At 45.5% G+C, this 13,163-nt stretch overlaps 1 protein-coding gene across 1 annotated transcript; it reads left to right on the top strand.

Moving 5' to 3' along the window:
- Positions 1-491: 491 nt before the first annotated feature.
- Positions 492-12,900, top strand: LOC127635683 (U4/U6.U5 small nuclear ribonucleoprotein 27 kDa protein). Its single transcript, XM_052115892.1, has 6 exons — positions 492-631; positions 5,009-5,135; positions 5,330-5,442; positions 11,606-11,685; positions 12,094-12,158; positions 12,448-12,900. Exons 1-6 carry the CDS (start codon positions 595-597, stop codon positions 12,500-12,502), a joined length of 477 nt encoding a protein of 158 aa, XP_051971852.1. The 5' UTR covers positions 492-594; the 3' UTR covers positions 12,503-12,900.
- The last annotated feature ends 263 nt before the right edge of the window (positions 12,901-13,163 follow it).

Below are 13,163 nucleotides of genomic sequence, written 5' to 3'. Positions count from 1 at the left end.
GGTGCACCCTTTTCTGAAGTGGTTATTTTGAATAAACATAATTTTCTTGCTGTCTCAAAAGTGTTTGCTTAAGGAGACAAATGTTACCCTGTAACGGTTGCTCCTATATTTACGCGATATCACCATTATTATGGTAAAACACTTTTAGTCATTTTTTTTTTTTTTTTAATAAGAATACATTTTTAATCAAAATTCCGTCCGCTATTGTTTATTTTTCACACAAATGATGGTAAAAGCAGTGTATTTTCTCAATATATGGCTATATGACAAGAATAGCCCCTCTATAGTTGTACCCTATTCTTTCTTTATTTATTCGATGACGTATGCCTATGCCAATTTAATTAAATGTGCAGTTTCATTGTAGTGACAATAATTTTAGTTTTGCGTAAACTACGGTTACCGTGAGAAATGTATAGTAAAGTGTGGCAGAAACTGTTCTTTTGGAACCTTTGAATGCTCGCTGCTCCGGAGTCATTTTGTTGATGCACCGTTAATGGCTACCAGCGGACGGGTGAATCTGGAAATTTCTGGATAACTCGCAGTATATTGCAGCGCTGTTTGTTAGAACGTTTTGTGTTTCATACTGATCTAATAATGGTGAGAAGCAGGAGCCGAACACCACCGCGGCGAGGTTTGAATTAATTTATGCTTTTCATAAATTAATGGTAAAGTGTGGCTTGTTAATGTTTGTTAACATCAAGCAACAACCACACAAGCTCAAGCAGACAAATGAACTTAAGATTTCCAACTTGCTAAGGTCCAAAAAAATATCATAAGAATATCATAAGCTGGACGATTAACTAGACGATTGTTAAAATTGCTAGTTGTTGTTGGTGATAGCGCTTATGTCATGCATGCCCAATTATGCTATTTGCACACATGGAGTGTCCCAAACCACATTTAGGGACCAATCGTAAAAACTTTTGGTTGAGCTCTTTTGACTTGCGCTCAAAATGTATGTGTGTGTGTGTGTGTATATGTATGTATGTATGTATATATATATATATATATATATATATATATATATATATATATATATATATATATAGATGAGAGAGAGAGATACACACACACACTGCAAAAAAAGAAAAGTAACGTCCTCTCACTTTCAGCTGCTTTTATTTTCTGCAAATTTAACACGTGTAAATATTTGTATTGAACAAAAGATTCAACAACCTACAACTGAACAAAGGGGGGTCAAAATTAACAGTCAGTATCTGGTGTGGCCACCAGCTGCATTAAAGGGTTAGTTTACCCAAAAATGAAAATTATCCCATAATTTACTCACCCTCAAGCCATCCTAGTTGTAAATGACTTTCTTCTTTCAGCCAAACACAATCAGAGCTATATTAAAAAATATCCTGGCTCTTCCAAGCTTTATAATCAGAATGAATGGTACCTGAATCCCCAAAAAGCATATGACTCCAGGAGGTAAATAAAGGCTTTCTGAAGCGAAGCTTGGAAAAAGTCTGGTTATTCTTGGGAGCAATTTCCAAACGCCTGAAGGTACCATGTTGATCTGTAAAAATAATAGTGTGCTAAACACCATGGGACCACTCAGCCATCATACCACTCAGGAAGTAAACACATTCTGTCTCCTAGAGATGAACATAGTTTGGTGCAAAAAGTGCAAATCAATCCTAGAACAACAGCAATGGACCTTGTGGAGGAAAATGCTGGAGGAAACAGGTAGACAAGTATCTATATCCACAGTAAACATAACCTGACATAACCTGAAAGGCTTCTCAGCAAGGAAGAAGCCACTGCTCCGAAACCGGCATAAAATGCCAGACTACAGTTTGCAAGTGGACATGGGGACAAAGAGCTTACTTTTTGGAGAAATTTCCTCTGGTCAGATTAAACAAAAATTTAACTTTTTGGTAATAATAAACATTGTTATGTTTAGAAGAAAAAGGGTGAAGCTTGCAAGCCGAAGAACACCATCCCAACCATTAAGCATGGGGGTGGCAACATCATGTTGTGGGGGTGCTTTGCCGCAGGAGGGCCTGATGCACTTCACAAAATAGGTGGCATCATGAGGCGGGAAAATTATCTGGATATAATGAAGCAACATCTCAAGACATCAGCCAGGAAGTTAAAGCTCGGTCACAAATGGGTCATCAAAATAGACAATGACCCCAAGCATACCTCCAAAGTTGTGACAAAATGGCTTAAGGACAAAAAACTCAAGATATTGGAGTGGCCATCACAAAGCCCTGACCACAATCTGATAAAAAATTTGTGGGCAGAGCTGAAAAAGTGTGTGCGAGCAAGGAGGCCTACAAATCTGACTCAGTTACACTAGTTCTGTCTGGAGGAATGAGCCAAAATTCCAGCAACTTATTGTGAGAAGCTTGTGGAAGGCTACCCAAAATGCTTGACCTACGTTAAAGGCAATGCTACCAATTACTAACAAAGTGTATGTAAATTTCTGACCCATTTGTAATGTGATGAAAGAAATAAAAGCTGAAATAAATAATTCTCTACTATTATCCTGACATTTCATATTCTTAAAATAAAGCAGTGATCCTAACTGACCTAAGATGGGCAGATTTTTTTTATGATTAAATGTCAAGACTTGTGAAAAACAAGTTTAAATGGATTTGGCAAGGTATACGTGGCCTGCAATGACAACAAGCTCAGTCTGATGATGCTGTGACACACCGCCCAAACCATGACGGACCCTCCACCTCCAAATCAATCCCGCTCCACAGCAAAGGCCTCGGTGTAATGCTCATTCCTTCGAGTCCGACCATCACCCCTGGGGAGACAAAACTGAGACTAGTCAGTAAGGAGCACTTCTTGCCAGTCCTGTCTGGTCCAGCAAAGGTGGGTTTGTGCCCATAGGCAACATTGTTGCCGGTGATATCTGGTAAGGACATGCCTTACAACAGGCCTACAAGGTCTCAGTCCAGCCTCTGTCAGCCTATCGCAGACAGTCTGAGCACTGGTGGAGGGATTGTGCATTCCTGGTGTAACTCGGGCAGTTGTTGTCATCCTGCACCTGTCCAGCAGGTGTAAGATTCGGATGTACTGATCCTGTGCAGGTGTTGTTACACGTGGTCTGCCACTGCGAGGACAATCAGCTGTCCTTTCTGTCTCCCTGCGTCTGACAGATGCATCTGGCATCTTTCTTTTGGTGTTTTTCAGAGTCAGTAGGATTTTTTAAAAATTATCTTTAAAATATAGTGTCCTGAAGGGACGTTTCTTCTTTTTTTGTTTATATATATATATATATATATATATATGTATATGTGTGTGTGTGTATATGTGTGTGTGTGTGTGTGTACTGTATATGTATTTATATGTGTATATATATATGTGTGTGTGTGTGTGTGTGTGTGTGTGTGTGTATGTATGTACAGCTGTGGCCAAAAGGATTGACAGTGACATAAATTTTGTGTTTTGCAAAGTTTGCTGCTTCAGTATTTGTAGATAATTTTTTCACATGTTTCTGGAAAACAATGATAAGCATTTCATGAGTTTTAAAGACTTTTATTGGCAAAAACATTCAATATATTCAAAGAGTCAATATTTACAGTGTTGACCCTTGTTCTTCATAACCTCTGCAATTCACTCTGGCATGCTGGATATCAGCTTCTGGGCCAAATCCTGACTGATCGCGATCCATTCTTGCCTTATTAGTGCTCGGAGTTGATCACAATTTGTGGGCTTCTGCTTGTCCACTCGCCATTTGAGGATTGACCACAGGTTCTCTATTGGATTAAGATCCGGGGAGTTGCCTGGTCACAGATCCAAAATTTCAATGTAATGATCTCCGAGCCACTTCATTATCACTCTTGCCTTGTGACATGGTGCTCCAACATGCTGGAAAATGCACGGATCATCACCAAATTGCTCCTTGATCGTTGGGAGAAGTTGCTCTTGCAGGATGTTTTGATACCATTCTTTATTCATGGCAGTGTTTTTGGGCAGAATTGTGAGAGAGCCCACTCCCGTGGATGAAAAGAAACCCCACACATGGATGGTCTCAGGATGCTTCACTGTTGGCACGACACAGGACTCATGGTAGCGTTCACATTTTCTTCTCCAGACTATCGATTTTCCAGATGTCCCAAACAGTTGGAAGGGAGCTTCATCAGAGAAAATATCTTTGCACCACTCTTCTGCTGTCCAATACTTCTTCCTGCAGAATTTTAGTCTGTCCTTGATGTTTTTCTTGGAGAGAAGTGGCTTCTTTGCTGCCCTTCTTGACACCAGGCCATTGTCCAATAGTCTTTGCCTCACTGTGCATGCAGATTCACTCACACCAACCTTCTGCCAATATTGAGCAAGCTCTGCACTGGTGGTGATACGATTCCGTAGCTGACTCCTCAGGAGGAGATGGTCCTGGTGCTTGCTGGATATTCTGGGACATCCTGAAGCTGCCTTCACTGCAGTTGAACCTCTCTCCTTGAAGTTCTTGATGATCCGGTAAATGGTTCTTTCAGGTGCAATATTCCTTGCAGCAATTTTCTTGCATGTGAGGCCATTTTGGTGCAAAGCGATGATGGCTGCATGTCTTTTTTTTAGAGGTAACATTGCTAACAAGAACACAATGATTGGAAGCACTTCTTCCCTCATTTTATAGCAAACAGTCTGCTCTTATAATCCAATCAGAATGATAGAGTGATTTCACTTGACTAATACTTGTTCACACTTTCCCAGGTGCTGCTGATATGATTAGTAAAATTATGTTAGCTGGTAATTTCGTGCCAGGACCAAAAAACAGTGAAATTTGGGTTTTTGTGATAAAGTTCATTTTTGTTGGCCATTGAAGCTTTTTGCAATTATTTAAAATGCATCTGATCACTCTGCACAATAATCTAGAAACATTGTGAATCAACACCACAACAACTGAAGCAGAAAACTTTGCAAAACACATAATTTATGTCACTGCCAGAACTATTGGCCACGGCTCTATATATGTGTGTGTGTATATCTGTCTGTCTTTTTTCATTTATATTTTTTCATTTTATGTTTGTTACGGTTTCCACTGTCATTTCAGAGAGACGGCGGTCACGCTCGTCCTCGCGAGATCGCGAACGGAGGCGCAGGGAGCGCGAGAGGAACGGGTCGCGCGACAGAGACAGACGGAGGTCGCGCTCGCGCTCCCCCCACAGGCGCAGATCCAGGTGAGCGCTTGATATCAGTCACTAGATGTTGTCATAAGTACAATTCATGCGCTACAGACTATGATGACAGTACTGCTAATAAGTAAAGAACATGAAAGCTATGAATCTGGTTATTTAAGACATGGAACCCTCGGCTCATGGTCTAGTTTTTGATAACCTTCCCCTCCAGCTGTGTGCCTGTCTTGTTTATATAGATCTCCACGGCGGCACCGCTCCTCCTCCCTGTCTCCAGTGCGGCAGAAGGACAGACGGGATGATGAAAGGAAGGAAGGGAAGGATAAACCTACAAAAGCCCATAAAATATCAGGTTGATAGTTTGTCACTACTAGTCCCCCCACTTCTTTTTTTAAGATCCCATATAGTGTCTTTGTATTGAACACTTTCCATCTAAAAGAAATGTTCCAGGTTCAATACAAGTTAAAGGAATAGTTCACAAAAAACTCGTTTTTTTTTTTTCTCATTATTTGCTCATCCTCATAACGTCCAAGATGTGTATGACTTTCTTTCTTCAGCAGAACACAAAAGAAGATTTTTAGAAGATTTCAGCTCTGTAGGTCAATACATCACAAGTGAATGGTGAACAAAACTTTAAAGCTTGAAAAAGCACATAAAGGTAGTGTAACACTTTCCACTAAGGAAGGGACAGGAAACAGCGTCAAAGGTAAGGCTTCTTTTAATCTTTTTTACTTTCACAATATTATCACAACAATTAGTTTCTCTTGGCTTGGTGTCGGGCTCTCCCTCTCGAGGCTCTCCGTTTTCTGCTTTTTATGCCGCTCTCCTCACGCTACTGCAATTAGACACAGGTGTTTAGACATAATTTGGCCCAGGTGTGAGCGCCCTTACCGCTTCTCTCTCCGGACGGGCGCTTGACCACGCCCCGCTGCCACATACCCCCACCGCCCGACTCAGGCCGGGCGTCATCCGACCTGCCTACCACTCCCCCATTTCTGGAGAGGAAGTCGGCGGCAGCCATCTGCACCCCGGTCTGTGGATCACCTTGAATTTAAAAGGCTGGAGAGCGAGATACCAGCGGGTGATCCGGGCGTTAGTATCCTTCATGCGGTGGAGCCACTGGAGTGGGGCATGATCCGAACAGAGGGTGAAGGCCCGCCCCAGCAGGTAGTAACGGAGGGTGAGGACCGCCCACTTGATGGCCAAACACTCCTTTTCCACGGTGCTGTACTTAGTCTCCCTTAAGGAGAGCTTCCGACTAATGTACAGCACCGGGCGCTCCTCCCCTCCACCAGCTGCGAGTACGGCCCCCAGCCCTCTGTCTGAAGCGTCCGTCTGCAAAATAAAAGGGAGAGAAAAATCAGGTGCATGTAAAAGCGGCCCCCACAAAGTGCAGCTTTAATCTGCGTAAACGCCTGTTGACACTGCTCCGACCATTGGACCGGATCTGGAGCCCCCTTTTTAGTGAGATCAGTCAGCGGGCTGGTGACGTCCGAATAATTAGGCACAAATCTTCTGTAATAGCCAGCCAGCCCCAGGAACTGTCTCACCCCCTTTTTGGTCTTAGGTCTAGGGCAAGTCGCAATCGCCGCAGTCTTTTCAATTTGGGGACGCACCTGGCCATGACCCAAGTGGAACCCCAGATACCGTACCTCCACACGCCCAACCGCACACTTCTTAGGGTTTGCCGTGAGCCCGCCCGTCGCAGCGATCTCAGGACGGCCCTCAGATGATGCATGTGCCGCTGCCAATCATTGCTATAGATGATAATGTCATCCAAATAGGCAGCGGCGTACGCGGTATGCGGTCTGAGGATCCGATCCATGAGTCGCTGGAGCGTGGCTGGGGCCCCGAACAAACCGAAAGGAAGCGTCACAAATTGGTGTAATCCAAACGGCGTGGTGAAGGCTGTTTTCTCGCGGGACATTGGTGTCAAGGGGATCTGCCAATAGCCCTTTGTTAAATCCAGGGTCGAGTAAAATCGAGCAGTACCTAACCGATCGAGCAGTTCATCAACACGGGGCATTGGGTACGCGTCAAATTTAGACACCGCGTTGACTTTCCTGTAATCCACACAGAACCGAACCGACCCATCACTCTTGGGAACAAGAACAACCGGGCTGGACCAATCACTGTGGGATTCCTCTATTACGCCCATATCGAGCATTGCATCTAATTCTTCCCGAGCGACTTTCTTTTTATGTTCGGGTAGCGATAAGGCGACAACGCACCACCGCGCCCGGCTCGGTCTCGATGTGGTGCTGTATGAGGTTCGTACGGCCCGGAGAGGGAAAACACGTCCGCAAACTCTTTTTGTAACTTCGGAAACCTCCGTGAGCTGCCGCGGTGAGAGCTGGTCCCCACAAGTGACCGGAGTGTTAAGATTGTAGTTTTTGTTTACCTCCGGTCCGAGCTCCGCCCTCTCCGGAACTACCGTGGCCAACGTCACAGAGGCCGCCTCCTCCCTCCACAATTTCAGGAGGTTGAGGTGATATATTTGACGCGCGCCCCTCTATCGGTACGTTTGACTTCATAATCGAGATCCCCTACTCGTCGTGTGACCTCAAACGGTCCTTGCCACTTGGCGAGTAATTTTGAGCTCGATGTTGGGAGTAATACAAGCACTTTATCTCCGGTGCAAATTCCCGTAGCTGAGCACCCCTGTCATACAGCCGGCGTTGGCGTTCTTGAGCTTGGAGCAAATGCTCTTGTGTTAATCGCCCCAGTGTGTGGAGCTTTGCTCGAAGATCAAGAACGTATTGAATTTCATTTTTGGCATTAGAAGGTCCCTCCTCCCAATTTTCACGGATGACATCGAGGACACCGCGGGCGTCGCCCGTACAGCAGCTCAAGCGGGGAGAACCCGGTGGAGGCTTGCGGGACCTCTCGTACCGCAAATAACAGGGGGTCTAGCCACTTATCCCAATTTCTAGCGTCATCGTGTACGAATTTACTGAATCATGTTTTTGAGCGTTTTATTAAACCGTTCCACTAGGCCATCTGTCTGAGGATGGTAAGCGCTAGTGCTGAATCGATTTAATGCCCAAGAGCTCGTAAAGTTCGCGAAGTGTCCGTGACATAAAAGTTGTGCCTTGATCGGTGAGGATTTCTTTCGGAATCCCCACCGGGAGATTATCTTGAAGAGTGCCCCTGCAACACTACGTGCGGAGATGTTGCTCAGAGGCACTGCTTCCGGATATCGCGTCGCGTAATCCACTAGGACTAACACGAAGCGATGTCCGCGTGCTGACCGTTCTAATGGCCCGACGAGGTCCATCCCAATTCTTTCGAAGGGGACCTCGATTAATGGTAGAGGGCGCAAAGGCGCTTTTGGGGTGGCGGTGGGTTTACCAGCTGACATTCGCGGCACGCCGCACACCACCTGCGGACGTCACCGCCAATGCCCGGCCAATAGAAGCGGGCTATTAGACGGAGAAGTGTTTTTCGTTCCCCTAGGTGACCGGCCATAGGATTATAGTGAGCCGCCTGGAAAACCATTTCCCGACGGCTCCGTGGAATCAATAATTGTGTTACTTCCTCTTTTGTTTGGGCGTCCTGCGTCACCCTGTATAAGCGATCTTTAATAAGCGAAAAATACGGATATGAGACGGCGACACCCGGCCGGAGTTGTTGACCATCGATTACTCTCACTTGGTCAAAGGCGTGCTTAAGGGTATCATCCCGCGACTGCTCCAAGGGAAGTCCCCCTCCGGGAATTCCGGAGAGGAGGAGCGTCCACCTCGCCCCTTCCCACGTCACTCGGAGCAGTCGAGGACGGCCCTGGCTCCGCCTCCCCGCCAAAGCATCGCACATCACACACCCCTTCACTCTCGCGCAGGACCCATCCGCACAAACTCCCTCCAATAACTTTCTAAAATTCGGCCAATCCGTACCCAAAATTAGCGGATGGGTGAGGCGAGGACTAACCGCTGCCTCTACACTATGTTTTTCTCCCCTGAATTTGATCGCCAGAGTCACCACGGGATATTTGTGAATATCCCCGTGTACACACCTTACCCTCACCAGTTTAGCTGAGCCCAAAGCCCGGGTTGAACCAAGCGTTGGTGGATGGTGGTCTGGTTACAGCCGGTATCCAACAAAGCTTGGTATGTACCCCTGGATTCTTACCGAATCCGGTGCGCTCCAGCCCGATCGGGGGCAGCCTGTGGAACATCGGAGACCCGTACCACCGCCCCTATTTCCATCAGCGGGCACTGATCCCGGAAGTGGTCCGGGTCCCCGCACCTCCAGCAGACCGGCCCAGGCGCTGCGGCCGCACCCGTGCTGGCGGGCGCCCCCACCTGAGGAGGAGAGCGGCTGAAGGATGGAGAAAGGGCTTGGTGGGCGTTCCCAAGACCGGGGAGCTGGGCGCGCGAGCGCTCCACGCCTGCGGGGGCAGGAACGGACCCTGGGGAGAGAGCAGAGCGAGAGGGAAGAGGGGAGGGAAAAAAACAGGGGAAGACACAGGGAAAGGGGAGACAGACAGAGAGGGCTCATCCGCCCTCGGAATCGCCGCCATGTGGTCCTCCGCGAGCCGGACGGCTTCCTCCAGCGGCGCCGGGCGGTGGCACTGGACCCACTCGGCCGTCTTCCGGGGCAAGCGCTGGACAAACTGCTCCAGTACCACCTGGTCGACGAGCTCCTCGGCGCCGCGGTCCCGCGCAAGCAGCCACCTCCGACACGCATCACGGAGCCGTTGGGCGAACGCGAACGGGCGGTCGGATTTCTCCAGTTTTAAGGCCCGGAAGAGTTGGCGACTTTCCTCTGGGGACCGACCAACCCGTTGCAGGATGGCTCTTCGCAGATCGTTGTAAGCCAGGAGGCTTGTTGCCGGCAGTTGTTGGGCCGCGAGTTGTGCTTCCCGGACAGGAGAGGGACTACTCGGGCTGCCCACTGGTCTTGGGGCCACCCCCAAATCTCCGCCGTCCTCTCGAAGAGGTCGATGAAGGCCTCTGGGTCGATCCGCCGGCCCCATCTTCTGTAACGCGGGTGGGGGCAATGTGGCGTGGGTGTCCGGGGTCGCGGCTGCGGCTGGAGCGGCCTCCTGGCTGAGGAGGCTCCGGATGGCGAGCCGGTCCTCTGCTTGAGCCCGCATGATTTCAAAAAAACGGCGATCCTGGTCTTGCCGGAGCTCAAGCAGGGATTGTTGGTGGCTCTGGTGGAGTGTCGCGAGGGACTGGAGGACTTCAGCCAGCTGGGAGGACTCTATGGGGCGACTCTGTTCCATTATTATGGTTTTTTTTTAATGTCCCGGGTTTCGGCACCAGTGTAACACTTTCCACTAAGGAAGGGACAGGAAACAGCGTCAAAGGTAAGGCTTCTTTTAATCTTTTTTACTTTCACAATATTATCACAACAATTAGTTTCTCTTGGCTTGGTGTCGGGCTCTCCCTCTCGAGGCTCTCCGTTTTCTGCTTTTTATGCCGCTCTCCTCACGCTACTGCAATTAGACACAGGTGTTTAGACATAATTTGGCCCAGGTGTGAGCGCCCTTACCGCTTCTCTCTCCCGGACGGGCGCTTGACCACGCCCCGCTGCCACAGGTAGCATAAAGTTATCCATAAAACACCAGAATGTCTTTTGAAGCAGTCCAATTGGTTTTTGGTGAAAATAGACCAAGATATAACTCCTTTTTCACCATAAATCTTGACATCGACAGTCTCCTTGGCGATCATGAGTGCAAGCTCAATTACACTTCCTATCTCCATCTGCGTCAAGCACTAGGAAGCATAATCGCGCTTGAAATTGTGATCGTGCCTAGAGACTGCAGTGGCAAGATGCGCTGAAAGGAGTTGTATTTTGGTCTTTTCTCAAACAAAACTGATTGGATTGCTTCAGAAGACATGGAATTAACCACTGGAGTCATATGGATTACTTTTATGCTACATGTATGTGCTTTTTGGAGAATCAGAGTTCTGGCCACTATTCACTTTCATTGTATGGACCTATAGAGCAGAGATATTTTTCTAAAAATCTTCATTTGTGTTCTGATGAAGAAAGAAAGTTATACACATCTGGGATGGCAAAAGAAAGTAAATGGTGAGATAATTTTCATTTTGGGATGAACTAATACTTTTAGCTTAATAACTCATGCCTCAGTTGTAAAAATTAACAAAATTCATTATTACAGTAGTGTGCCTACAATTGAAGTCTAGAGGGACGGCATTGCACTTTGGGGGGGCGACAGTGTTTCAAAAGTGTGGTCTCAAAACTAAATCTTTATACATTTCAACATGGTATATAATGACAAAATCTTACTAACCACTGTGCAAAGTTAGCCTACTACACAGACAAAAACATGTGGACACCCCCTTCTAATTAACAGGTTTGGCTTTTTCAGCTACAGACATTACTAGCAAGTGCATACAATCAAGAATATAGCCATGCAATCACCTTATATACATTTTTCTTTTCAATAATATTTGAGGTGCTGGTAATGACCTAAATCAGGTATTATTCACCCATGTATGAATACTTTTGAATTTATGTCCCATCTCATCTGATTGGTCGTGTAGCTGAGGACATGCAGGGAAAGTCAGAGGAGGAAATAGAGATGATGAAACTGATGGGGTTTGGATCCTTTGACAGCACAAAGGTGAGGTGTCTTATTTACTTGTTATTGTTTATTCTATGAGTTTGACCAATGCCTGCTTAAAAAAAATAGAGTACTTTGGGTATTAAGCTTTGTAATAATCTAACGGATCAGAGAGAGTTCTCATGGGGCCATTGGTTTTGGGCAAAAGTACAAATTGTTCTTACAGCAATTTCAAGTGTCAGAGCTGCTCCTACAACAACCACAAGATGGCACAGCTAGTTAAAGTGTATGCTTAAGATATTGTATAGCTGTTAAAGACCTATGAATATAAGTTAAATTGTCAATAAAATCATCAATGTTGTGTGCTGTGCTTTTAGTGTTCACTGTACTGTATATTCATAGTGCAAAGTCATTTATAACAACATTTGAACATAATGGTGTGTTTGTTGTCACCATCTTGTTCAACAGGGTAAAAAGAAAGAGGGTTCTGCTAAGGCATTCGCGGTCAACGTGTCTCAGAAGAGAAAATACAGGTCTGTATGAGTATTTATTTTCTGAAAAGAGCAGTCTTCATATTTATGTTTGCCCCATCAAATCCCGGTCCCGGACTTTATTTCTTCTATAATGATTTTTACATGCACAAACGGCGCGCTTTTAAAAAGAAACAATTTGCAAAGTTAATATCCCAGCAACAGTTAAGTATGTGGCCAATCACCTCTGCAGGTGCTGCTCAGCAAAGTGACAAACATTCTCATTGGTGGGGAGTGATGTAATGTTTTGGTGCAGGAGGAAATCAATGATGTAATCATATTTCTCTTGCAGGCAATATATGAACAGGAAAGGTGGTTTCAACAGACCTTTGGATTTCATTGCTTGATCACGGAAAGTCAGGAGCCAAGTTTTAACAACTTTGACGGCTTTGAGATCCTGTATGATGAAACGTATATTCATTTGTTCCTAAGTGTATATAAAGTGTCATTTTAGTTTTCAATAGATGAACATTATAGCTCATTTTAAAGGTATTTTGTTATTGTGGATTATTTGCCTTGAATGTCTTTGAGAAACCCTTACAGTGCTAATAAATTAAAAAAAAAAATTTAAATGTTTTTTCAAAATGTTTTTTTTCTTATGTGCTTCTTGTCATTATTTGGTATATTAGAAAATACGATAATTCACATTACCCAAGGCATCGCAGATTTGAATGGTGCATCTTTATGCAATAAAGAATGGTCAAATGCGACTTGACATATATTCTTGTTCGATACGATTAAAAGTGGAGAGATATAAAGTGTTTTTCCATTATTAAACATTTAATGCATAAAAATCATGTACAGTCATTTTTAACAATTTACCAGGGAGGTGTGGCAGTGGGAGTTCCGGAACGTCTTAAAGGCGACCTATCACAGGCGGTGGTGATCTGACGCTCCAACCAATCATAGCATAACAACATTGCACGATTTGCATAATAATCCATTTTGGCTCTGGAGCAAACGCTCTGGAGCAAATACTACCGCACAAATTGAACCCTCGCTCCAAAA

The sequence above is a fragment of the Xyrauchen texanus genome, chromosome 4, assembly GCF_025860055.1.
Source record: "Xyrauchen texanus isolate HMW12.3.18 chromosome 4, RBS_HiC_50CHRs, whole genome shotgun sequence".
Taxonomy (NCBI): Eukaryota; Metazoa; Chordata; class Actinopteri; order Cypriniformes; family Catostomidae; genus Xyrauchen; species Xyrauchen texanus.
The sequence above is the reverse complement of the archived record's forward strand: the minus strand, read 5'-3'. Positions and strand labels throughout refer to the sequence as shown.